Genomic DNA, 25,864 nt, shown 5'->3' on the forward strand with positions numbered 1-25,864 from the left:
CAGCAGCGTCTCCGCTGCTTGAGCCTGAGTTCCCCAACGCCCCCCTCCCCCCCAGAAATCTGCTGTGACAACAAATGTGATTGTGAATATGATTACGTATATAAAACCAATGTGATGGAGAATTTTATCATTATTATTGTTGCTCACAGTGAAGGAGAAGAGTAGCTGTTTACTCATCCATCTCATGATAATGCAAAAGCCATCGTTTATTGAATATGTGCCAGGAGCTGTTCTAGGGAATGCACATGTGTGTGTTAACTAACATAATCCTCATGTCAGCCTCATAAAGTACGTACTAGCATGCACTTTCTCTTCCAGACAAGGAAACTGAAGCCTTGTGAGCTTAAGTAACTTTTTGCTGAGGTTCCACAACTAGTAAATGGCAGAGGCCGATTTGAACCCAGGCCATTTGGCTGCAGGCCATGCCCTTAACATGCTGTCTGCTGCCTATGCCATGTGTGGGGTATGTGTGTGTGTGTGTGTGTGTGTGTGTGTGTGCGCGCGTGCGCGCCCCCGCGCGCTCAGTCGTGTCTGACTCTTTGCAACCCCACACACTGTAACCCACCAGGTTCCTCTGCTCCACCCTGCCATACTGACCACATATTGTGTTCCAGACTCTGTGCGGGTCCCTGTCCTCGAGCTACTTCCAGCACGGCAGGGAGAAAAGGGCCAGCCAGCCAAGCCCAGGAGTCCTGGGTCCCCCCGGGGCCATCAGGTTCTCCTGCAGACCCCACAGCGGATGCCTCAGGCACAGTTGGGAACAGATGTTAGGGCCAGAGGTTAAGCGCTCATGGCTGATGATTGATGATGCTGACTTACAGCCTGAAGTGGTGCGTTCTGGGGAGAGAACGAACGGGCCGGCCCCATGGTATCCCCACCCCTGCTGCTCCTTACGATAACGGTGGTTCCCTCCTTCCTGCCCACTGTCTATCCACATGTTCAATGTGCCTGGTTCACACACTCAGTCGCCCACTGTATATTTGCCCTCAGGGGGCTGGACAGGGAGGCTGCCCGGGACCGGGACCAGCCTGGACTGGGGCCGGGCAAAGGCAGGGGAAAGTGTGGACAGAAGAGTCCAGAACAGAGGGGTGAGGTTAGGGAGGGGTTGGTGAGAGCGGCCTCCAAACTTCACTGCCTGACTGTGTGAAGCTCCCCCGAGCTTGCCTCTCATCAGGAAGGACCAGCTCTCCTCACAGGAAACCCTCAGGAATTTACCTGGCAGGCCTCCTTCAAGCCGCCCCAGGTAACGAGATGGGCAGTGAGGACGTGAGAAGCATGAGGTCAGCACGGCTGAGGGAAAGGGAGCAGGATTTATCAGGATTCTAGGCCTTCCCAACTGTCAGGCCCCCAAATTGGTTCAAGATGGCAGGCGAGGAGGTGCTGCAGAGAGTGGTGAGTGGAACAAGGCATGAGCAGCGCTGAGCCGGGCCCCGTCTGCAGAAGCCCCCCTCCTGTGCCTTCCTGACCAAGCTGGGAGGGATGTGTGGCTGACGGAGGAGGCAGATGGATGGGTGGGTGGTGGTGTCCGTGGGAGCAGAGATGCCCGAGACGGGGGCAGGAGGGACTGGGGCTGAGAGGCAGAGGGCCCCCGAGAGCCCATTCAGAGCCTGGGTCTCACGCCTGCACCAGAGGCCCCTAGCCTGACGGGCCAGCGCCTGAGCCAGAGCCTCGCTTTAAATGAACTTTCTCTTGGTATCATTTGGGAGGACTGATTAGCTGCCCATTGCATGACTTTTGGCAAATTACTGAAGTTCTTAAGACTTAGTTTCTTCATCTTAAGATGAGATCATGTTATCTCCCCAATTGACAGTTGTTGAGATGCTTAAACTCGATAGTGTGGGAAAAGACCTTGACGTGTAGTATATTCTTAATGAATTGTTGTCAATAATAACACATTTATTGTAAGAGTAGAATTTCACCTAATATAACCCCTCCATTGAATGTCTATTGCTCTAACTCTAGGCCAGGGTTGCAAACTGTTTTTGGTCTACAAACTGTGCGGTGCCATAGTCCGCCCCACTTCCTATCATCATCCCCTGCCAGTTCACTTATTCTGCTCCCTGCTGTGCCACCTAAGGCACTGAGCTTGCAATCCCTGCCCTTGTCCTGCTCAGTTCCTGGTAGTGGTTCCCTGAATCGCAGGCCTGGGATGGGCTAGCCTTGGAACCCCAACCAAGAGGTTGAGAAAGGAAAAGTTCCTCCTTGACCCCACCCATGAAAAGAGTGTGGTCTGTTTTCCAGTGGTCCTCGTGCGGTGCTGAGAGCATTGAGGGTGGGTCCAGGACGACCGGAGTGACACTCAGAATGTAACAGCTGAATACCTGATGCAGCCTCAGTGCGGCTCAGGGCCCGGCCCGCAGGTCCACAGAGTCCTCCCAGGGCATCAACTTGATGAATTGATTTCTGGGAAAGTTATGTCAGTTTCTGTGAAAATCGGTAAATGTGGCAGATTAAAGAGGGGGTGCAAAATTGGCCCCATTTTTTTCAGATAAAATAGGGAACATCAAAAAATTGCAACCCTTGCTGTGACCTCCTCAGGCTCCAGTCCCAGAGGAAGGACTCGTTCTCCTCTCTTAATTCAGGTTCCTTGTGAAGGTCTTTAGGAAGCGTTGGCCTTGGTCACTACTCTCAGGCTCTCAGTGGGGTCCCTGGGGCAACATGTGACTGACATGTGTCAGTCATGACACATGGTGACCCCCGCTTCCCTGAGCAAGATGTGTCCCCCATTTGATTCATTAGCCAACCTGCCTTCTTAACAAGGGAAAGACCCTTGGGAGTAAAAGGTGATAAAAGGTGGCCCCACTTGCAGGCGTCTTCCAGAGGTTTAGAATCTGAGACTCGAGCGCGGCTGACACCTGTGCTCAGTTGAGACCCTTGTACAGTGTACACCCTACACAACCGTCTGTGGCACCCCTTTTCCCAGGCTGACCTGCCATCCAGCCAGCACAGCCATCCTGTCCCTGGAACCCCTCACGGCAGACACCCAGGCTCTCCTCGCACACCTCTGCGGACGGGCAGTTCATTTTCTCCAAGGGCAGCCTGTGACCTTACCGCAAGTCTGCCTGAGCTCCAGTCTGCTTCTCTCAAGCTTCCTTTCATCCCAGGGCCTCTGTCTACTGGGGCTCCATGGAGCAAGCCCCTTCTTTCCCGGAACAGCTCCAGAGATTTGAGGCGGCTTACTCCATTCAAATCTGCCTCTGCCCCAGTAAATACACACACACACACACACACACACACACACATACATACTCTCTCTCTCTCTCTCTTTCACAGGGTCCAACTACCCCACACCTCTGACAGCCCATGTCAGCCCACCTCTGTGCTCAGCATGGACCTCAGCGCCGCACACAACCCTTCAGCTACAGCATGAACAGAGCACAGTGGGGCCATTATCTCCCCTGTCTGTGCTCCTAACCATCTAGGAATACAACTTTGCTGGTTTCGCTTCTTGTCTTTCTCCATAAGCAGGCACACAGTTCCTGGGGTGACCACAGCCGTCTCTAGGGCGCAGCCGAAGTCCAGTGATAATTGTTTGCTTCCCTGCAGGCATGTATCCTGGCTCCATCACCCCCCATAATGGGCTGGCAGCAAGCATCCTGCCCTCTATGCATGATGTCCCTTCCAGGCACCACCCACTGGACGCCACCACCAGTTCCCACCACCATCTGTCCCCTCTGCCCACGGCTGAGAGCACCCGGGATGGGTATGTATAGCAAGCCAGTCCTCCTCCTCTGGGACAGCAGATGGGCACCTGCATGGGCAGCAGGTGAGGGCAGGCATCCCACACACTAAATGGTTGTTACTGATAATGAAAGTAGCCAGCATTTATGCAGCACCTACTGTGTACTGTGCTCTGTACCAAATACTCACTGGGCAAAATTTCCTCCTTGCCTCACAGGCATCCTACCAGGTGGATTATATTATCACGGGGCTTCCTGGCGCCTCACCTCGTGCCCCGTCCCCTCCCCCAGTGGGGGCAGCCCCAGGAAGGTGCTGCGTCCCCCCTACCCCTGACCCTGACCCAGACCCTCTGGGCTGGGCTGCTGCACCCAGGCTTCTTGGGAGCCTCACCCTGACTTCTCTTTGGCTTGTACTGTGTGTTTGGTGAGCCGATTATTTGCCCCCACCACCCACTCCGTAGATGCCCACCTAGGCCTCGTCCCCACTTCTGGCCCTGCAGCCATGACCACTGGCCGGGGCTGTCCAGAAGGCTTTACTGCAGGACCCCTTCAGGAAGGGGGCCTTTTCCTCCATTCAGTGTGGTTCCTGTTGTGGTCACTTAATTGTCTAGAAAGGAAGAATGTGTTAATTGTTGGCCCCTAATACTTGGGAAATCTTTTCCTTGCAAATGAGTAGAGGGAAGCCTCACAGCCCTTCCCCCTACCCTTCTTGCTACTTTTGCTCATTACCAGCAGGACTTGAGCAAACTTATCCCCCAAAGCCTGATCCCACCACCTTCCTCCTCCCCTGTCCTTCCTTCTCAAGGTCGAAACCTCGGCATTGGCCTTGGCCTGCTTGTGCCTGGGGCCGCTGGCCTGAGTTCATTACCCAGTTTGTTGTCCAGGGCTCCTCCTGCTACTCACTCACCTGTTTCTCTCAGTGTCCAGTTACTGATCCCCTGGTATGGGGCCACTGATTCCCCCAGCCCTGGTGAAGCTCCCTGTGATAGACCGACAGGGATTTCCCACACTGGGCGAGTAGCCCTCTGGGAAGAAAGAAGAGGCTGTGGAAAGCCAGAGAAGAACCCAGTGCAGTGGGGGAATATATCAGGGAGGGCTTCCTGGAGGTGATGCTAAGTGGGGCCTCCAAGGTTAAGTAGGAGTGGAGAGGTTGGGAGGAAGGGCAGGTGTGGTGAGAGCTTAGTGTGTTCTGGGAAGCCTGGACCTTCATGTGGGGTGACAAGGTCAGGAGAGAGGTCACCAGGGCCAGATCACGAGGCCTGTGACAGGACTTGTCTGCAAGGTGTTGAGCAGTGAGCAAGTCAGGTTTGGGGATGAGAAGACACAGCTTGCAGTGTGGGGCTGGGCTGCAGTGTCCACAGTGAGTGAATGGCAGCCCAAGCCAGCACCAGTGGGAAGGAGGAGGGACCCCCAGCAGGCGAGAGTCCCATGGCGTGAGCAGGACTTGAGGACAGTCTGGCCGTGTTGGGAGAGGAGAGCTTGTCAGAGGTGAACTCATGGGCATGCAGGGTGTGCCCTAGATGTTCACAGAGCAGGGAAGTCTGGCTGTGTATGCCAGAGAGCCACAAAGAGGCAGCCTGATGGAGCACCAAGGGGAACCCAGAAAATCAAGTCTTCCTGGAGCCTAGTTTCCTCTTCTGTAAAATGGGCATTAAAATACCCTTCTCTGCGAAAGTGGTGAGGATCATGTACACAAGCCTGATATTGTACATGTCAGCCAGTATAGGCTCCATGGACACTAGCCTCCTGTCCCTCACTCACCCACCCACCCACCGGCTCAGACCACCTGCTCACCCACAGCCAGCCCCCAAACATCTCCAACCAAAGACAAATAAACCACAGAGGCCTTTCCCCACTCAGGCCTGTGCACTCTGCTCCGCCTCATTCATCACCTGCCTGCTGCCTGTGTAAGTGCCCATCAAGAATTCCTGCAGCGAGAGGCAGAGTGATGACAAGACTGAGACGGGACCCCCAGCCCGCCCGGCCACCCGTGCCTGCGGGAGCGACAGGCAAGCCATCCCCACCAGCCAGGCGCCCAGGCTCCCCCGGGGCTGCCTGAGAGAAGGGCCCTCATGCCTGACACCAGGACCGGGCCCAGCTTGAATGGGTTTCTTTTTTCAGCCCCTGAGAAGAGGCGAGGAAGGGGGGAAAGCCTTCAGCCTCCCTTTCCTGCCAAAATCAACAAGGAAGGCCACTCGTGGCTCCCTGGCGGTTTGCTGGGACGTTAAATAGCTTGACAGAATTATCTGATTCACTCAAAAATATGCTAAGAGGGCCTGACTTCATGACCAAATTTATTTACCCTGGCTCAGAGAAGACGCCCAATAGGGTGGTTTTTTTTTTCTTTTCCTCCCCGGCCATGTACGAGGTATGAAGCCCTCGTCTGCCAGGCCAGTGAGGTTTTTATTAATTTTTATAGGTTCCAATTGAAGCAAAAATATTTGATTTAGGGATCATTTGCATGACTCAGAAGAGGCGCTCCAGACGATCTTTTTCCTTTAGAGTTCAGGTAGAGCGGTAGAGCCTCAGCCTCCCCGTCCACTTCGGAGAGAGTCGTGTTCTGTTTAATTTCACTGGCTGTGAAGGTGGCAAATGTGAATTTATGGCAGGTTTGAGACAGGAAAAACAAACTTTGAAAATGCATGTTTTTTCCCCTTCAGATCTGGTTCTCCTTAAGTCTGCAGTGCTGTTAATCTCTGGATTTTGTAGTTGAGTGATTCAGAAACCCATTTGTTAGTATTTATCAGCTGTTTGCTGTGTGCCAGGCCTGGTGCTGAGCAGGGAGTGACTGAGAAGACCAGGCCTGGCCCTCCCCACAGGGTCTCTCCCAATAGAGAGGATGGACAGGAAGTAGGGGAAGAGCTGGGGTGTGGGTGCCAGGATGGGGTTGGCATAAGACAGGAAGGTACCATGCAGCAGGCTGGAGGGAGGAGGAGCCACCCTTCTGGCCATGCCTGGGCTCAGCCTCAGCCCAGAGAACTGGTTTTGAGGACACATGGCTTGTACACCGCCCTCCACAGTTTCTAGAGCACAGTTGTAGACCCACTTGATGACCCTGTGAGAACAGGCTTAGAAATATTAATGATGGTGATAATGATAATAATGATAATAACTCATGGAGCCTTGAAGAGGATCATTTCATTAACTTCAGGAGGCTGGCCTGTACCTCCAGTGTCTCCGATCCTGGCCTGGGGACCAGGGTCCCAGTGCGGAAGTCCTCTTCTGCTGTCTTCAGCACACTCACAGGGGTGCGTGTCCCAGACACTGGGATGATGACAATGCGGTGTCATCACAGGGGCAGGGACAGCAGGAGGCCCACGTTAGAGAGAGCAGATGGGGACCCTGCAGAGCTACAGATGTGAAGACCACCAGCCTCTCCCCAGATCTCCTTTCTCAGTTTTGAGAAAGACACTGGTCTGTCATGCTTCCTCGAGTCTTAGAGGGTGGGCAGGGATAGCATGGCTAGCCTGGAGAGTTACATGGAGCTATGACAGTGAGTATATGGGGTATTCTAACATGAATGGTCCAATATAGCCATTAATGCAAAGAAGAAAATAAAGACTCTGAACCTCCACACTCTCTGTCTTTCTGCAATCATGGCACATAAATAGTTCAGAGGCTGTGAGCCTTCAGCCTAGTCCCCCTGACCCCAGAGTCATTGTGGTTCACGTGAGCAGACCTCAAGGGCTCAGGAAGGCGGCACAAGGAAGGGACCTGGTGTCCAGTGATGTGCAGCCTGGTTGACATCCTGCCAGGGCTCAGCTAGGTTCAGGGCCAACAACTGTTAGCCACTGTGGTCTTATTTCAGAATGTGAGCTTCCTTCAGGCTTTGTACAAGTGGAGGTGGTGAGTCCCCCATCACAGGATGTATGCAAGTGGAGGAGAGATGGCGAGAGATGTAGACAGAAAATCCCTAAAAGTACACCATGCAGACTAAAGCCCAACTTGGACAACAGGCCTAACTGCTTGTTTTCCTTCCCTTCATCTTGATGATAATGCTGATGATTCGTGGAGTGGTTCAGAATGTTTCTGACATCATACTGGCTGCTGTGTCTACATTGTTTTATTTAATTTTACCCTCACAGAACCCACGAGATCAGTGCTGTGTGTCTGGGACTAACTTGGACAACCTCTATGAACCTTGGCTGTCTCTCTTCTCTCCAGGTTGGGACCTGGCCTCCTCTCGCCCATGGTCAGTCCACTGAAGGGGCTTGGGCCACCCCCATTGCCACCATCCTCCCAGAGCCATTCTCCGGGGGGCCAGCCCTTTCCCACGCTCCCCAGCAAGCCACCCTACCCGCCCTTCCAGAGCCCTCCACCCCAGCCTCTGCCCAGCCCTCAAGGTAAGCTCTGGCCGGGATGGAGTGGGCCCTTTGCAGATACACCCAGTGACTCCCGCTCGGGCTGCATGAGAGGAAGGAGACACTGGCTCTCGGGGTGACAGTCAGGTACCTGGAATGATGGCTGCCACTGAGGGCCACACTGGGAGAAGGCGAGCAACAGGTGACCCGATGTGCCTCACCGGGGGTCTCTTCCAGGAGGAAATTTGTCATGAGGGGTGAGAAAGAGTTTGTCCCATCCACCAGGCATCAAAGGGAACATCATAGGGAGCAGTGGCTGGAGGTGGGGATGGCTGGCTCTTTGGAGGAGCTGTGAGCGATGGGGTATCTTAGAGCAGAAAGGCATGGAGGACCCCGAGTCCCTGCCCTCCAAGCACTGTCGGCAGATGCAGCCATGTGACAGCGCTTTGCCCAGCTCTCTCCAGGGTAGGACCCCCGGCACCTCCTCTGGCCTGGGGCTCTCTCCTCCCATTCACACCCACCAGGCCCACAGGACAGTGTGGGAGGCTGAGTTGCACAGCGGGGACGGGGACGGTCCCCTCCTCCCTCTCTGGGCATCTTCCCTCTGAATGCAGCCCCTGCCGCCTCCCCCTGCAGGCTACCAGGGCAGCTTCCACTCCATCCAGAATTGCTTCCCCTATGGTGACTGCTACCGGTCGGCCGAGCAGGCAGCCAGTGGGGACGGACTGGCGGGGGAGGCCCATGGTTTCAACCCCCTGCGGCCCAACGGCTATCATGGCCTTAGTGCACCTTTACCTGCCCCAGGTAAGCCGGCTATCATGGCCTTAGTGCACCTTTACCTGCCCCAGGTAAGCCTGTCCTGCGTGCCTTCTTCCCATTCTTGTGCTCTGTGCTTTGTGCATGTCGGGAGGGAGAACCCAGTGAGAGGGGAGGGCTGCACACAGCCCAGGTGGAATCAGGCCCAGACCACAGGGCCTGGTCGGAGTAAGAGCATCAGAAGCGGGGTCCAGAAATTCCCAGATCAGTCTCAGGGCTCAGAGCTAGCTGGAAGCTACAAGGACTGGGCAGGATGGGGGCACCAGACAAAGGGGAGACTGGTACCCTGTCCCAAGGCCCTTTGGGCAGCTGTGGGCGTGCAGTAGGGGTGCGGGGATGATCACCAAGGCACAGCTGAGCACACACAAACCTGTGGGTCATCTGCATGTGAGCCTGTGTGTCCCTGCTCACACACGCATGCTCCCAGGTCTGCACATGTCTTCTTTCTGCACGTGTTTGTGGGGCAAGTCTGTGTGGGCACGGGTGTGCATGTGCAGGTAAGGTCAGCACAGGGGTTTCCTGGCAGTGTGAGCCCGCTGTGGGTGTAAGGAACTCCCTGGCACGTGGGCTCCACATCGCGTTTGTGCTGACGTTCACTCCCTGTCTGTGCACACGTGTCCTCCTCCTGTGATCCCTCCTTTGTGTGTGTTCACACATGTGTGTGCATGGTTGTGTATTAGCAAGTTTGGGCCATTTGTATGAAGGTGCTTGTGTGCAGGTATATGGCTGTGTGTTCAAGTACAGTATACTCTGTGAGTGGACACGTGTCACACATGTACACCTGATATGTACCTGCTCAAAGGTGTACTGGGGGTGGGCATGAGGTGGGGAACACAGAGGGCTGTGTTCTGTTTGCTCACACGTGGTTGGTGCGAGTTCTCCAGCCTGGACCCTGTCCCCCACATCCACAGGCTACGAGGCCCTGACCGAGGCCCCGTGTCCCCCCACGCTGCCACCGCAGTCATCTGAGGACGTCGTGTCCAGTGGCCCCGAGGACTGCGGCTTCTTCCCTAACGGGGCTTTTGACCACTGCCTGAGTCACATCCCCTCCATCTACACGGACACCTGAATGCTGCCCACACCTGCCGGCCCTCCACCGCTGATGCTACCCTGCCCACCGGCCGGCTGTTCCCACCTTCGGGGCACCCAGCCGGAGCAGCCAGGCCACTGCTCCCCAGAACGCAGCCAGGTCTGGCCACGAGTGAGCCTCTAAGCCCCAGCCAGGCGCTCAGAGGTGCCCGTCAGGATCCGTGACCTGTGACATCCCTTGACTGTGTCTTCCTCTTGTCTCCCCAATGGTTTTGAAATCACAGACCTCGTGTATATAAATTGTACAGAACTTGTTTTCCATGCCCCTGCCAGTTTTATATTTTTGGTTTTACAAGAAAAACATTAAAAACTGGAAACGAGACTTGGGGGCTGCTTTGTGATTCAGCCTAGAGGCTGAGACCAGGAGAGCGGTGGAGGAGGGCATAACGGGGCAGGGGTGCAGAGCCCAGCTTGGTCCCTGGCTTCTGTCGATGGGAACCCTGTCACATGGTCCTGCCACGTGCTGTGGGCCTTACAGACACCAGCACTGGTCCCAGGACATCAGTGAAAGGCAAACGCTCATGCCCGCTGGCAGGCAAGCAGACCAAGGCTGGGACTGAAATTGGAATTCCAACATGACCCAGACCTTTGCTCTCTGCACTGACTCCTCGGTTGGTGGAAAAACATGCTTCACTCCTGAAGCTGGCTTTGGGTAAACAGGCGAGGCCTTCCAGGGACAGAGCCCAGACAGCCTCGGCAGGCAAAGGGCAGAGAAGCAGGGCCCCTGAAGATGGAAGTGCAGAGGACCTCCTTTGTACATAGAGCCCCGCACACCCCGAGTAGCTCAGGAGGATGAGGAGAGGAGGCCAGCTCTGAGGGCACCAAGGCTCCCTTCCCACAAGGCCGTCGCCCTCCCCTGCCTCCCTCCCTCCCCACAGCCCAGGCCCGTGCAGGTGTCTGAACAGCGTCCTGTGTCTCACCTCGTCACCCTGAAGGTCACCTGGTTAAAAAAAAAATCCTCAAGGAAAATTTTTGCCATGTCACTGCTGAAGTGAATTGAAGCAAAGGAGGTCATGTTTACTGAGCACCTACTGTGGGCAGGGCTCTCCTCCACCCCACACCACCCCTGCTCCGGGAAACAGCCCTGTGGAGGGTCTTTCTATCCCAGTTTAGGTGAGAGGAGCAGCTGGGATCTAAACCCATGTCAAAAGGATGCCATCCTTTTGTACCGCATGGTCAGTTTAGGCAAAGCAAGATGCAAAGATCCAGTCAACCTCTTCTTAAGAAGAGAGGTAACTAGGATTCAGAGGGGCCACCCAACCAAGTGGGGCAGAACCCGCGATGCGTGGCCGATCCCGCCCCATAATCTATGGGGGATTGTGACGGCTACTGTGTGCCGGCTTGTGGGCTTCCTGGGTCAGCTCATTCACACCAGATGGACACTCTGCCTGCCCTTGTCTAGGGCCGACCTATTTCGGGCTCCCTTGCCGCTGGCTCCTGGCTGTCTGCAGCCCATGAGGAGCCTAGCATGGCAGGGAGAGGGAGGAGGTGCCCCTGGAGACCCGTGTCTTCCTGTGAAGGTCAAGGGCCTTCTCACATGGCCCACATTCTCCACTTCAGTCAGGGGCTGGCGCTGGAATCACTCCCACCCTTAGGAAAGTCAGGACACCGCACTGTCCTGACTTGTTAGCCTGACACCCAGCTCACAGCCTGTGTGTCATCCCTGCGTTGAACCCTCCTCGGCTGCCCCAGACTGCAAGGGCCATGTATTTCCTGCCACAGCCAGGCTGACAGTTCCTCCCATTTTACAGATGCAGAGACTGAGGGACGGTGAAGTCAAGTCACCTGTCCTCACAGTACAGCCAGGAGATGTTGATCTGGGATCCAGACCCAGGCCTCAGGCCCCGGAACACATGCTCTCACCCCTCTGACCCCTCGAAGACTCGGGGTGACCTGGCCCCCACCTCCTCTCCTGGCCCCAGCCTCCCAGAGGGCAGGCCAGTCCAAGCCCCTCGCAGGGAGCAATGGGCCCGATGTCGCTCATCACATCGGCATGTGTGATGGGGACCTGGGGCTCCTGACTCCCACCAGGCTCCCCTCGCCCCCTCGTCCCATCCCCCACTGGGTTTGTGGAACTAATTAGGTCGTGGCAAAATTCCTTTAACAGGGATGCTCAGGAATCAATACTGCTTGTCATTGTGAGCACTTAATCCACTCCAGATAAGCAGAATTAAACTGTACAATGAGAACATATTTTTATTAATAATGAAAAGGGCTGAGCCGTGAGCGGGAGAACACACAGGGAGCTGGCAGTTGGATCCCATTTAATTTCAGAGAGATGGAGAGAGGGAGAAAAGGAGACAAAGGCAGGAAAAACAAAGGACAGAGAGAGAGAGAACGGGACTGGAGACCAGGCGGGGGCCCAGAGCCGGTGCGCCATGGGGCTCCATGGGTCACAACTTCCGTGAGTGACCCTGAACAGGGATTGCTCCTCTGCCCTGTTGGGGTCTCCTCGGAGCCTCTGATCCTCCTCCTGGCATCTTCAGGGGGACCCTCTGTCCTGATGCCCTGAGACCACAGTTTCCCTCCAGTTCTAAGGGTGCATAGCAGCAGGTGGGACCCCAGGGCAGGGCCTGCTGGGAGACTGGACCTGAGCCCCTCCCCTGCCAGGGCTCTCTGCCTCCCTTATTTAGAAAATACCACGATCCGTGCCCCTCCTGAGCTCTGCCCCCCTCTGCTAGGGACTCGGCCGCAAGAGGGGCACCGAGGGCATGGGGATTACTGCCCCTATGAGGAGGCACATCCGCTGCCCACCCCACACCCGCAGGAGGACTGGGGTCAGATGGCGGGCGTGGTGCTTCTCACCTGAGGAGCCTCTCTGGGCCGTGGAGCTGAGTTAGCCCAGGGGGCCCCTAAGAAGAACCCAGAGTGCAGACCCACAGGCCTGCAGAGACGGTGACCACACTGCCCTCCCCGCCCAACCCCGCAGACAGCCTGGCAGCCCTAGCCTTTGTCCAGGCCACGCTGAGACTGGCCACCTCCGCTGCGTCTGGTCTCTCTCCATCAGGGGCCCTCTGACCCCCATCTCCCTTCCCTCTATCCTCCCCTCTCCCTCTCCCTGTCTTCCCGTTTCTCCACAGCATCCTTTTCCTCCCTCCTCCTCCAATTCTCTCCCTCCTCCCTTTCTCCCTCCTCCGAATTCACGGCCTTTGCTTCTCTTTCCCCGTGTTCTCGTTCCCTTTCTCTTTAAGCTGTGAGGTCTGAACCCAGACAAGGAGGCTCTCTTCTCTCTCTCCCTATCCTCCCGTATGTGCTTCCTCCTTCCTCACTCCTGTCCGATTCTCTGTGGTCCAGGGTCCCCAGGGGACTTGCCCAAGGTGCAGAAGAGGGCTGAGAAGCAGGCCTAGAGGAGGTCAGTGGGGAGAGGTTTTGGGGAGAGCAGCCAGTTGGATTTTTCCCTGAGTAATATTTTATGCAGCATTTCTATGTGTTTGGAGTGGGGTTAGGTGAAGGGGTGTGGTGTCAACTCGGATCACCCTCTGTCGGAAAGTGGAATCTCCCAGCCCTGTGCGTCAGGGCTTGTTTTCTTCTGCCGTGGAAAACCAGGCCGCAGCCAGTAGTTTCAAGCTCCTCTCACATTGCGTGTCTACCGACATGCTGTCTGCCTAGATGCCTCACAGTGGAAGTGACAGCGAGGCCTTCTCTTCCGGTGACTTCAGAGTTTCTGGATCCCTCTGCCTGTGACTCCCCCCACACTCACATTCAGGCCGCTGCCTGTTCCTGGGTCCCTCGATCCCAGGGCAGCCGGCAGGAGCCCCAGAGCCGTGCGGGATGGAGCCCATTTGGTTGAGTCCTAGGCAGCCAGGCCCAGGCGGGCAGGAAGGAGCACCCCACAGTGGGGGTGGCGACCTGGCCCGCTGCTGCCCTGCCACTGCAGGCCCAGCTGCCCTATTTCTGCCGCCGGGACAGGAGCCCATGACACTGACCCCTTCCTCAACCTGAATTCCACCTGCCAGGCGGGGTGAATGGGTTTCGGGGTCTCCCCTTGTGCCCAGGGTCCCCTTGATGGTCGGTGCATACCTGGATCTGTCCTCCAGGGACTCCCCCCACCTCTCCGTCCTCTATTCCTGATGGCCCTTGTGGTTCCCTGTGACCCAGACCCTCAGGGCTGAGAGGGCCCCCAGAGGCCCCCACTCCACTCCCACCTTCACAGATGGAGAAAGGGCCAGAGAGACTCCATTTCTGCACCCCTTTCCAGCCTCCATCCACACCCCCTTGTCCAGCCTAATGGGCATGGAGAATGGGGATGCAGGCAAGGGAGCAGTCAGGGTGATGTGCCAGGTTTGTACCTGAGATGCTGCCTTCCACCTGTGCCCATGGCGGAACGGACTGGGGAAGTTTCCACTAGGACATTCGCCCTGTGAGGGCAGGTCCTGACCTGTCCTCCTCACTGCTGACTGCCCAGCTTCTAGGGCAGTGCCGGGCACACAGAGGTGCTCAATGTATGCTTGTCACATACATCAGTGGAGCAGAGAGATGGGAGCAAGGAAACATGGGCCTGTCTGCATAGAACCCCATGCACAGTACAAGTACTTGTTATGTCAACTGCCTGACCAATCCCTCATCTTCAAAATGAGGAGAGAGGCCCAGTGGGGATGTGATGTGTCCAAAGTGACAGAGAAGGTCAGTGACAGGCAGGGGAGAATCCCAGCCTCCTGCGTCCAGCCTGCGCTCTGTCCACACACCCTGCCAGAAAATCTGCTGCAGCCCATGCTTTTTGGCTCCTATGGAGCCTGTGAGACACCGCAGCAAGTGCTCAGCGAGGTAAGCGCGATGGCCCCATTTTACAGAGGAAGGAAGTGAAGAAGAAGAGAGTCGGGGCAGGCAGAGTGGGAATCCCAGTGCGGGGCCTGGGGGATGGCCCGAGGAGTTCTGGCACACGCCCCTCTGCGCCATCCAGAGGGGACCGTTACACTTTTACAAGTGTTGATTTATATACTTGCCTGGGTCGTCAGCCCTGCCAGGGATTTATAGGTTCCCTAAGTGATCATGTCTCTGGGGAAAATGCAAACGGAAAGTGAACCAGGCAGGAGTTGCCAGCCCTCATCAGCCTCGGGGATGCGGAGCCAAATCTCTTCTTTGATTTATTCCTGGGGGCCCTGGGAGCAGTGGTGTGGCAGGATCCTACAGAAGGGCCACCTAAAGGCCGATGAAGAAATGGCCTCAGTGCAGGGCTCCCTCCCGCCAGGGACATGTGTCCTGTCCGTGCAGGAGCAGGTAATGCCTGAGCTCCCACAGGGCCATGGCTTGGATTTGGGTCTAGTGGGTGACTCAGGGCCAAGGAAGAGCTGGAATGGCCAGGTTTCACCGTAACTTGGGGAGGGGGGAGGTGTAGAGAAGACGCAAATAGGCTTCATCTTGAATTGAAGGTTAAGCTAGAGGACGGTCCACTCCACTCTTCTCTGGGGCTTATTTTACTTCTCCTCTTCTTTGGCTATACTTGAAATCTCCCAGAAAAGCACTGGTGCAGCCCCGGTGTGGACAGGCAGCCTGGACGGGAACAGGAGGCAAGTCCAGGCTGGGGCCTGTTGGGGGTGGGGCTGGGGCCCGAGTTCACCTTAACTGGACGACTGTCTGGTCACAGCAGGGACCACGTTGTTGGCCTGTGTCCCCAGTGTCCAGCACAGGACCTGGCCCACAGTTGGGATTTAATAAACACTTCTTAGGGGCTTCCCTGGTGGCTTAGTGGTGGAGAATCTGCCTGCAAATGCAGGAGCCGCAGGAGACACGGGTTTGATCCCTGGGTCATGAAGATTCCCTGGAGGAGGGCATGGCAATCCACTCCAGTATTCTTGCCTGGAAAATCCCATGGAGAGAGGAGCATGGCAGGCTATAGTCCATGGGGTCACAAAGAGTTGGAGGCAACTGAGTGGTTGAGCACACACATACACTTCTGTATTTGGGTTATTTGCCAATGACATATAGCTCTGTGTGTGCAGAGCTCGGGCCAGGACAGGGAGAGGTCTGCTTACCTCATTTCTGATGGTGGCTGCAGGTGGTCGACGTGTGCCTGGGAGCACAGGATGCTCGGGAGACCTTGGCCCCAACCCCAAAGCTCTGCGGAAGCCCTGGGGAGAGGGAGCTAGCTTGCAGGAGACCCTCAAGCAGACTAGGATACCAGGAGTGGAGCTGGGGACTGATTTCAGATTGCTAAAAGGCCAAGCTCTTGAAAGCAGAAGGGACTACTTTGGGATGGACTGAACTACCCACCCCTGTGGGTGTGCAAGCAAGAATGTGCAGGAAGCTTTGAAGCCGTCCTGGACTCGAAAGGGTCAAGGTCAAGGGCTGGACTGCACAAACTCAAAAGGCCCCTCTGGCCCTATCAGGGTGCTGTGGCAGCCGCTGTCTCTCACCCACATGGCGGCAGCAGGGCCGGCCACTCTTCGTCGCTGTCCCTGAGGCTGGACTAAGGGCAGTGTGTCCAGGTGATTAATTGCACATTTGCAGGGAAAGCAGGCAGCCAAGGCTTGGGTTACTGACTAAATATTTTCTCAGAGGTTCAGGGCTGATAGGCCTCACGTCCAGGACAGCAGGAAGGGGCTGCCACGATGGGGCCTCTGCTCTCCACTGCCTCATGTTCCCCCGCCAGGTGGCCAGGCATCAGGGAACTATACCTGGTCTGGAGGCTGCTGGGAAGGAGCAGTGATGACCCAAGGGCCACAGGCTGAGCACACAAACTTCTGTCATCCTTTGGAGGCTTGTGCAGACAAGGCAGCATCACACCAATGCCCCTACTTCCCAGATGGGGAAACTGAGGCTCCGAGGGATCAGACTGGCCCCTTGGAGGTGAGGGCTAAGTATGATTGACAAGAGGAGAAATTAAGTCTCCAGAGAAGGAAAGTTTGTGCTTGAAATAGCTCAGCAAGTCCCTGGCAGGGAGGCCAGAGCCCGGCCCGCCTATGCACCCAACAACTCCCTCAGGAATGAGCCATCCAGGGGCAGCCAAGCCTTGGAGCAGCAGCAACAGGAGCCCAGAGAACTGTGGGTCACTCTGCTGCTCAGAGACTCAGCTTACCCGCCTGCATGACACTTAATGCTAAGCAGTCTCTTCTCCTAACCTAATGGTGGGATGATCCCAGAGCCTCCAACAGCTTCAGGGCCCAGGGAGGCTGGAGACACTGGTCCTGAGGTCATACTCTGGCTGTGACTTAGCAGGAGCCAAGCACCATCAGTGCTTTACGTGTGTTATCTGTTTAATTTCCACACAGCCCTGCCGGGAAGGTCCTATTGTCATCCCCATTTTACAGATAAGAAAACTAAAGGCCAAAGTGATGAAGTCAATTGCCCAGAATCACACGGCCAAGCCAGATTTTGGACTCACATCCTTGCTGTCCCCAGACTCCTGGGGTGAATGGCACAGGCCAAGTTGAGATGAAATCCCAAGTTTGGGAGTCAACCCCAGTTTACCTCCTGCCTCTACCACTGAATGTTTCACACCTAAGGCCTCCGTTTCCTCATCTGGAGAATGGGGATGACACTCCCAGCCCTCTTGGCCCCCGGAGAATCAAGAGCTCTAGTGGAGGACTTCCCTGGTGGTCCAGTGGATAAGAATCCATCTGCCAATACAAGGGACACAGGTTCGATCTCTGGTTTGGGAAGACCCCACATGCCGTGGAGCAACTGAGCCCACACACCATAGCTGTTGAGGCCTGGGCACCCTGGAGCCTGTGCTGCAAAACTAGAGGAGTCACTGCAATGGGAAGCCCACACACTGCAACAGAGTAACCCGCGCTTGCTGCAATTAGAGAAAGCGCACACACAGCAATGAAGACCCAGTGCAGCCAATAAATAAATAAATAAATAAATAAAAATTAAAAAAAAAAAAAAAAAGAGCTCTAAGGGAACAGGAGATCAGCTTGGCAACTGGGAAGGCCTGTGCCGGGCAAGCCGGCGCTTTCACGGAAGCTTGGCAGTCTGCCTTCACCCAAACTTTGCTCCGGGTCAGCTGTGCCTCCACACCAGACGGTGAGCAACCTGAGTCAGGGTCTAGGGGAGGGGTGGGGATGAGCCCCCAGAGGGGATGTGGGTGGCTGTCTCCTGCTAGAAAGCAAAGGAGGGGGAGAGGGTGGCCCCAGGGTGAGGTCATAAGTCCTGCGCCGGGCAGGCTGCCAGGAGCACAGGCTCCCCAGGGCCTGGACGCCGTCCCTCCCCAGCAGGCGCTGAGTGTTGTGCCGCCGTCTCCATGGAGCCCGGCTTTACAAGGTGCCTCCGTGCCCCAGAGAGGCTGGAATATGACTGGCACCAGCGCTCCGCTTTTATTGATGGAGAAACTGAGGCTTGGGAAGTTCATGGCTTCCCAAAGATGGTGAGGCCTGGAGCATTGATCTTGTGTCCTCAGATCTACTCAGAATGGGGCCCTGGACAGGTCGCCTCACTGAGTCTGGGCTTCTACTCCTTAAAATGGGACAATGGCCCTCCCTTAGTGGACAGACTACATGGGGTGATATTGTCACATAGTAGGATCTCAGGAAATGTAACTATTTCTGTCCATTTGAGGACTGTCCATTTAGATAAATGCCCTGAGCATTCTCCTCATAACTCTAAGGGTCACAATACAAGTGGGAAACTGAGGCCCAGGAGTTGATCTGACTTAGCGGGAGACACGTGGTAACTTGGTGGTGGATCTGGTTGCAGGACTCCAGAGCCGAGCTCTCGTCACCCCATGCTGTCTTGGGCAGAATCCTCACCAGTCAGAATCCCCAGCCTCTCTACCCAGGGCCTGGGACTTCCATTCAGATTTTGGCTGTACGGCCTCAGACAAGCCACATACTCTCTCTGAGCCTCAGTGTCCTCAACTGAAAAATGGAAAACCATGACTCCACTGAGGTGAGGAAGACTTAAGAAATCAGATGCGGCAGTATTTGGTGACTGTGAAAAGCTACAGTGGTGGAGGGGAGGGGAAGCCTCCAATCTATCAGTTCAGCAGTTGAGTAATTCATTATACATCACTTTGTTCTAAAGAGAGTTTGAAGCTGCCCCAAGTAGTCATACATCCATCCAAGAAGGTAGGCCCACCCCCAATGTGACCTACCTTCCCATCACTTGCAAATGTCTCTTTTCTTAATTTCTCTCTGTGCATTTAATGTGCTCTTGAAATAGACTTTTCTCCATGGAGCCCTCTTGATGGCCACTGAACATAAGCCCAGGAACAATCACTGCTTTTAGCATCTCCCTGGATAGGTTGATAATTAGCTAGAGAAATCTAGCCATTGCCAGAAACAGAGATAAAGTGCACCCTTGCCAGCTGATGGGCCTGGCTGCCCAAAGACAAGGCCATCCCTCCAAGGTCAAGGCATCTTCTACAGTCCAGGCTGCCATTACCCACCCACTGGCCAAGAAAGAGCCTACCCTGGTCTCCCCAACTTTTAGACCTTGCTCAGGACAACAGGAGTTTTTGGAGCCCTCTCTGTGTGTCAACCTGACATGTTAACCCATTCACTCGTCAAACAACCTAGAGACAAGTAATCCAAGCTCAGAACACCAGACTAGGGCTGCTGGACCCTAAGATTGCTCCTCTTTCTCTGAGCCCCGCTTCCTCCAAGTTGGCCTTCGTTGTTTTATCCACAGTGCAGTGCCCAGCACCAGGGCAGGGTGAACGCTCAGCAGCCCACGTGACAGCAAATGCCCTGGATGAGCTCACGGGGTCACAGGATCAGAGCCAGGAGAGACCGAGGGAAGTGGGGCCTGCCTAGGTCACTCTACAAGGGGGAGAGGGGTGGAGGCTGGCTGCACAGGCTTGCTAACTGCCAGCCAGGGCTCCAGGATACGCACAGCCCCTCCAAGCTGGTCAGTGTTTCCATGATCTTTTTCTCGGGGCATCTCATCTCCCAGTGACAGGGGGTTCCTCGAGGCCAGGTCATTCAAGTCTTCCTTCCACACAATGAGCACTCGCTGTGTCACACAGCACGGACGCCCAGTTTGGCTGGAGACCCGCCCCTGTGGCGCTCAGGGCCCCCTGTGGGAGATGGCCCCAACTTTCGAATCCCAAAGCCTCAAGGTTTTTCTGTCAACAAGGCCCAGAGTTTCACCCAGGCTATCTCAGATGGGTGTGAAGGGAAGCCAGTTCAACCCGCATTTTATAAGTAGGAGAGAGCAGGGACTTGCCACCAAGTGTAGAACCGACGCCAGGACACTTCTGTCACAATTCCTTTTCCTCAAGAGATTCAGCCCAGAGAGACTTTAGACTCAGCTGTTTCTCATTTTCCCTTTTGAGTCCCTTGGCTCATGCTGATCAATTCATCAAACTGTCTCCAAGTCTTCTCTGAACTGGGCACAGGGAAATGAGATTACTCAGCCTGGTCCTAACCTTGGACGGCCTCACAGTCCGGGGCAGGCAGAGTGGGGGTGGGAGTCAGACTCATAAAAAGCCCCCAGGAGGGCCCTTGTCACGTGTGTGAACACTGCTTGTGCTCACACACTCCCCTGACAGACGCTCACTATCACCGAGGCAGCCTCTTTCGTCTTTGTTCAGCTCTGTGAGAAAACCCTTCCCTCAATATTCTGGAATATTATGTAGTGAGTATTATGTATGAATATTATGTAGTGAAATAAGGCAGAATACGTGGTGTGAAAATAATTATCAAAAATGTACTCATGTCTAGAACGATGTACCTCCAAAGTTTAAGAGTTGTTTGTCTTTGGGAGATGAAGTTGGTGGAATTTATTGCTTCTTCATGCTTATTCCTAGTTTCTAAATTTCCTCCAACTCTTTTCAGCCTTTGTTGCCTAACCTGTTCAGTTCAGTTCAGTTCAGTCGCTCAGTCGTGTCCAACTCTTTGCGACCCTGTGAATCGCAGCACGCCAGGCCTCCCTGTCCATCACCAACTCCTGGAGCCCACCCAAATCCATGTCCAGTGATGCCATCCAACCATCTCATCCTCTGTTGTCCCCTTCTCCTCCTGCCCCCAATCCCTCCCAGCATCAGGGTCTTTTCCAATGAGTCAGCTCTTCGCATGAGGTGGCTAGAGTATTGGAGTTTCAGCTTCAGCATCAGTCCTTCCAATGAACACCCAGAACTGATCTCTTTTAGGATGGACTGGTTGGATCTCCTTGCAGTCCAAGGGACTCTCAAGAGTCTTCTCCAACACCATAGTTCGAAATCATCAATTTTTCGGCGCTCAGCTTTCTTCACAGTCCAACTCTCACATCCATACATGACCACTGGAAAAACCATAGCCTTGACTAGACAGACCTTTGTTGGCAAAGTAATGTCTCTGCTTTTTAATATGCTACCTAGGTTGGTCATAACTTTCCTTCCAAGGAGTAAGCGTCTTTTAATTTCATGGCTGCAATCACCATCCACAGTGATTTTGGAGCCCCCAAAAATAAAGTCTGACACTGTTTCCACTGTTTCCCCATCTATTTCCCATGAAGTGATGGGGCCAGATGTCATGATCTTAGTTTTCTGAATGTTAAGCTTTAAGCCAACTTTTTCACTCTCCTCTTTCACTTTCATCAAAACAGGGGTAAAAATCTCTACCTTACTTATAGATATGTAAATGGGATAAGATATATGAAAATGCTAGACACTGTAATCATTTAATAAGTGACACCTATTGTAAAAATAAAATAAAAAATAAATGATACCTTCCTGGTGGCTCAGACTGTAAAGCATCTGCCTACAATGCAGGAGACCTGGGTTTGATCCCTGGGTTGGGAAGATCCCCTGGAGAAGGAAATGGCAACCCACTCTAGTACTCTTGCCTGGAAAATCCCATGGACAGAGGAGCCTGGTAGGCTACAGTTCATGGGCTTGCAAAGAGTCGGACACAACTGAGTGACTTCACTTTCACTTTTCATTGCAAATACTAATTACAGAATGCTCAAATTCAAAAAGGGCTAAAGAAGACCTTAGCAAATATAAATCCCAATCCTTTCATTTTTAAAAAATATAAATATTTATTTATTTGGCTGCACTGGGTCTTAGTTGTGGCACATGGGATCTTTAGTTGTGGCATGAGGTATCCTGACCAGGGATCAAATCTGGGCGCCCTGCATTGAGATCTTGGAGTCTTAGCCACTCGACCACCTGGGAAGTCCTCCAATCCTCTTATTTTAAAGGTAGGGAAACAGAGGCTTGGAACTGTTGTCTGGGGGAGAAGAGAAAGAGGAGAGTGACCAGCTAACAAAGCCTGAGATGCGGCTCCTATGTTCCTTCCCGGGACCAAGCAGAAGTCACTGTTCTAATGATGATGTTTTTAAAAGTCTGTCCAAAATGGATTATAAAAAAAATGTTCAATGTCACTAGAGATAAAGAGGGACATTTTTAGTGATTAAAAAGTTAATCCATCAAGAAAATATAGCAATTATAAACATTGCCCCTGATGGCAAAGCCCAAAATACATGAAGCAAAAACTGGAAGAATGGATGGGAGAAACAGACAATTCATCAGTAGTAGCTGGAGACTTTAATGCCTCTGCTTTCCACATGGATAGAAAAACGAGGCAGAAGATCAACATGAAAATGGAAAAGTTAAACAATATTATAAACCATTAAACCTAACAAACATCTATAGAATGCTAGAAGTTTTAGTCAGGGCAGTTGGGCAAAGATATCAAATAAAAGGTATCCAATTTGGAAAAGAAGAAGTGAAACTATTTGCAGATGACATGATCTTGTATGTAGAAAATCCTAAGAAATCCACAATAAAACCATTAGAGCTAAAAAATGAATCCAGCAAGGTTGCAGGATGCAAGACCAATACACAAAAATTAATTGAATTTCTGTATATCTGCAATAAACAATCCAAAATGAAATTAAGAAAAATTCTATTTACAATAGCAGTAAAAAGAATAAAACACTTAGTAAAAAATTTAACAAAAACACAAAACCTGTACTCTGAAAGTTATAAAATATTATAGAAAGAAATGAAAGAAGACTTCAATAAATGAAAAAGTATCCTATGTTTTCATTGATCAGAAGGCTTAATAGTGTCAAGATGGCAATACTCCCTAAATTGATCTACAGATTCAATATACAATCACTATCAGAATCCCACTGGATTCTTCCCAGAAATTGATAATCTGATCTAAACACTCATAAAGAAATTCAAGGAACCCAGGACAATCAAAACACTCTTGAAAAAAGAAGAACAAAGCTGGAGGACTCACTTGCCGATTTCAAAACTCATTAAAAGCTATAGTAATTGAGACACCATGCTACTGGCATAATGATAGACATGTAGATCAATGAGATAGAATTGAGGTTTCAGAAATATTGCTTCACATTTTGTGGTCAATTGATTTCAGACAAGGATGACAGAACAATTAAATGGGGAAAGAAAATCTCTTCAACAAAGGGTTCTGGGACAGCTGGATATTCACATGCAAAAGAATAAAGTTAGACCCCTACCTCACATCATATTCAAAAATTAACTTAAAATGAGTCAAAGGCCTAAATGAAAGAGTTAAGACTATAAAACTGAGAAAAATAGGAATAAATCTTCATGACCTTGGATTAAGCACAAGTATCAGCAACAATAAAGATAATTTGAATGCCACTAAAATGAAAAATGTTTGTGCTTTAAAGGATACCATCAAGAAAGGGAAAAGACAATTCACAGAATGGGAGCAAATATTTGCAAATCATATATGTGATGTGACTTGTATCCAGAATACATAAAGAACTTTTACAACTCAATAATAAAAAGATAACCTACTTTTTAAATGGGCAAAAAAGGAACTTCTCGTTGGTCCAGTGGTTAAGACTCCACATGTTCAATGCTGGGGATGAAGGTTCAGTCACTAGCTGGGGAACTAAGATTCCACGTGCTGTGCAGATGAAAAATAAAAATAAAACTGACTGTGATGATGATTGCACATATCTACAAATACAGTGAAATATTTAAAATGTACACTTAATGGCGCCACCTACAATATGTGTAATTTACATCTCAATAAAGCTGTTGGGATGAAAATAAATAATTAAAATGGACAAAAGATCTGAAGCAACATTGCTCCAAAGATTTGCAAATGGCCAAAAGCACATGAAAAGATTCTCAACATCATTGGCCCCAGAGAAATGCAAATTAAAACCATGGAAAACCACTTCACACCCACTAGGACGGCTGTCATCAAAAAGTCAGATAATAACACATGTTGGTGAGGATATGAACAAATCAGAACCCTCGTACAATGCTGATGGGAATGTAATAGGGCAGCTGCTGTGGAAAACAGTCTGGCAAGCCCTTGAATAGTTAGACATAGTGTTACCATATGACCCCTAGTGCTTGGCTCACCCCATTCTATTCTTAGATAGAATAAAAATCCAAGAGAAATTAAATCATATCCACAAAAAATCTTGTACGTAAATGTTTATAGTAGCATTATTCATAATATCCTCTGAAACAATCCAAATATCTATGACTGATGAATAGATAAACAAAATATGTTATATACATATACTGGAATATTACTCATCCCTAAAAAGGAATAAAGTATTAATACTGCCACAACACAGGCAAACCTTGAAAACATTATGCTAAATGAAAAAAGACAGTAGCAAAGATTGTGTATTGTATGATTCCTTTTATCTGAAATGTCTAGAATAGGAAAATTCATAGAGACAGAAAATAGATGTGTATTCATTCAGGAATAAGAGCTTGAGGGGGAAGGGAAAGTAATTGCTAATGGTTATAAGATTTCTTAGCAGGGGTGATAAAAATGTTCCAAAATTGATTATAATGATTGCTACACAACTCTGTGAATATGCTAAAAACCAATGACTTGTACACTTTAAATGGGTGAATTGTATGGCATGTAAATTATATCTCAATAAAGCCATTATTTTTGAAAAAGAGAGTCTGTGTGCAGAAAGTGTTCCTCTAAACTTCTTAATGATGATGTTGTAGCCACGCGTTCTGGGAAACAAACTCACTCAGAAGGACAATGCAGAAAGTGAAGTGCAGTTTATTACACCGGTGGGCCCAAGGTAGAGTCTCCTTTTAGCCAAGGACCCCGACCAGCATTTGTGAAAATCTTTTATACCCCATGTGTATGTGTCTGAACCCACCACCCCAAATTCCTTGAGAGTTACATAAACTAAGGAAGGGTAAATACAATCCCAATAACCCCATCACTCATGTGCCATGTGCTTAGACAGTTAAACAATTAGCCAATAATCAATAAGCATGAGGTTACACTCCAATAGGTACAGAAAAATTTATGGCCTGTCTGGAGGAAGGGGTGATTAGTGTATGTGTTCTCTTAGGCGATGAGTAACCTGGATATGATCTTCAAGACTCACCTGTCTGGAGGGAGACTTATCCTTCTGTTGTCGTTTCCACAGACACTAAACACAGCGTTCAGAGTCCATTGGAGAGGTGGCCGAGCATGGTCAGCATGAGCAGGTCTGAGATGGAGTCCAGGCCCTATGAATTCCTTCTTCAATGACAGAATCCATGCAGACTAATTAAGTGACTGTACTGGCAGCAGCACCAAACAACTGGTCTCCTATTCTTCCCACTGGCACTGCATTTCTCATCAGAATTCAACCCTGCCCCTTGCTTGGTCAGCTGTCTCACCTTCAGAGATAGAAGACTAACAGGTGAGTTACTAATTATAAAAACAACAACCCTCCTCAAGCAAAAAAAAAAAGAATGACAGGGAAGCATCCCAGGTTCATGCTACAGTAAACCTTTTATACAAACCAAAAAAAATAAAGGCAAGGGTTGGTCTCTAAAGAAACTGAAAAGAAACACCAGGAGAAAAATGCTCTTACGGACACAAGGGCTGATAGGAGGTGAGCTGGGGCCTATTACAGTTGCTCTGGGAGACTGGGTAGTCTTTGTTCTAACAGGCAAGATTTCTGGCAACTCTTTTGTTCCTTCTCCAGGGGAACAGTCCATGCAAAGGTGTGGAAGCAGGAGAGAGGCAGTGGGGTGACTGAAGCACTAGGGGACATTTAGGCTGATGCAGCAGGCAGGAGTGGGGAGTGAGGAAGGCCAGAGGGGTCAGTGTGCCCAAACCATGCAGGGCTCGC

General features: G+C 52.0%; 1 protein-coding gene across 4 annotated transcripts in view; it reads left to right on the top strand.

Moving 5' to 3' along the window:
• GLIS1 (GLIS family zinc finger 1) overlaps positions 1–10,202 on the top strand; it is a 238,392-nt gene extending 228,190 nt beyond the window's left edge. For all 4 annotated transcript variants that reach the window (XM_043877985.1, XM_043877984.1, XM_043877982.1 and 1 more), the window contains exons 8-11: positions 3,547–3,703; positions 7,845–8,023; positions 8,618–8,785; positions 9,709–10,202. In XM_043877985.1, coding sequence (XP_043733920.1) covers positions 3,547–3,703; positions 7,845–8,023; positions 8,618–8,785; positions 9,709–9,866 — 662 coding nt within the window. In that variant the 3' untranslated portion in view covers positions 9,867–10,202. The remainder of the gene's footprint in view (positions 1–3,546; positions 3,704–7,844; positions 8,024–8,617; positions 8,786–9,708) is intronic.
• The last annotated feature ends 15,662 nt before the right edge of the window (positions 10,203–25,864 follow it).

This window comes from Cervus elaphus, chromosome 20, assembly GCF_910594005.1.
Source record: "Cervus elaphus chromosome 20, mCerEla1.1, whole genome shotgun sequence".
Lineage (NCBI taxonomy): Eukaryota > Metazoa > Chordata > Mammalia > Artiodactyla > Cervidae > Cervus > Cervus elaphus.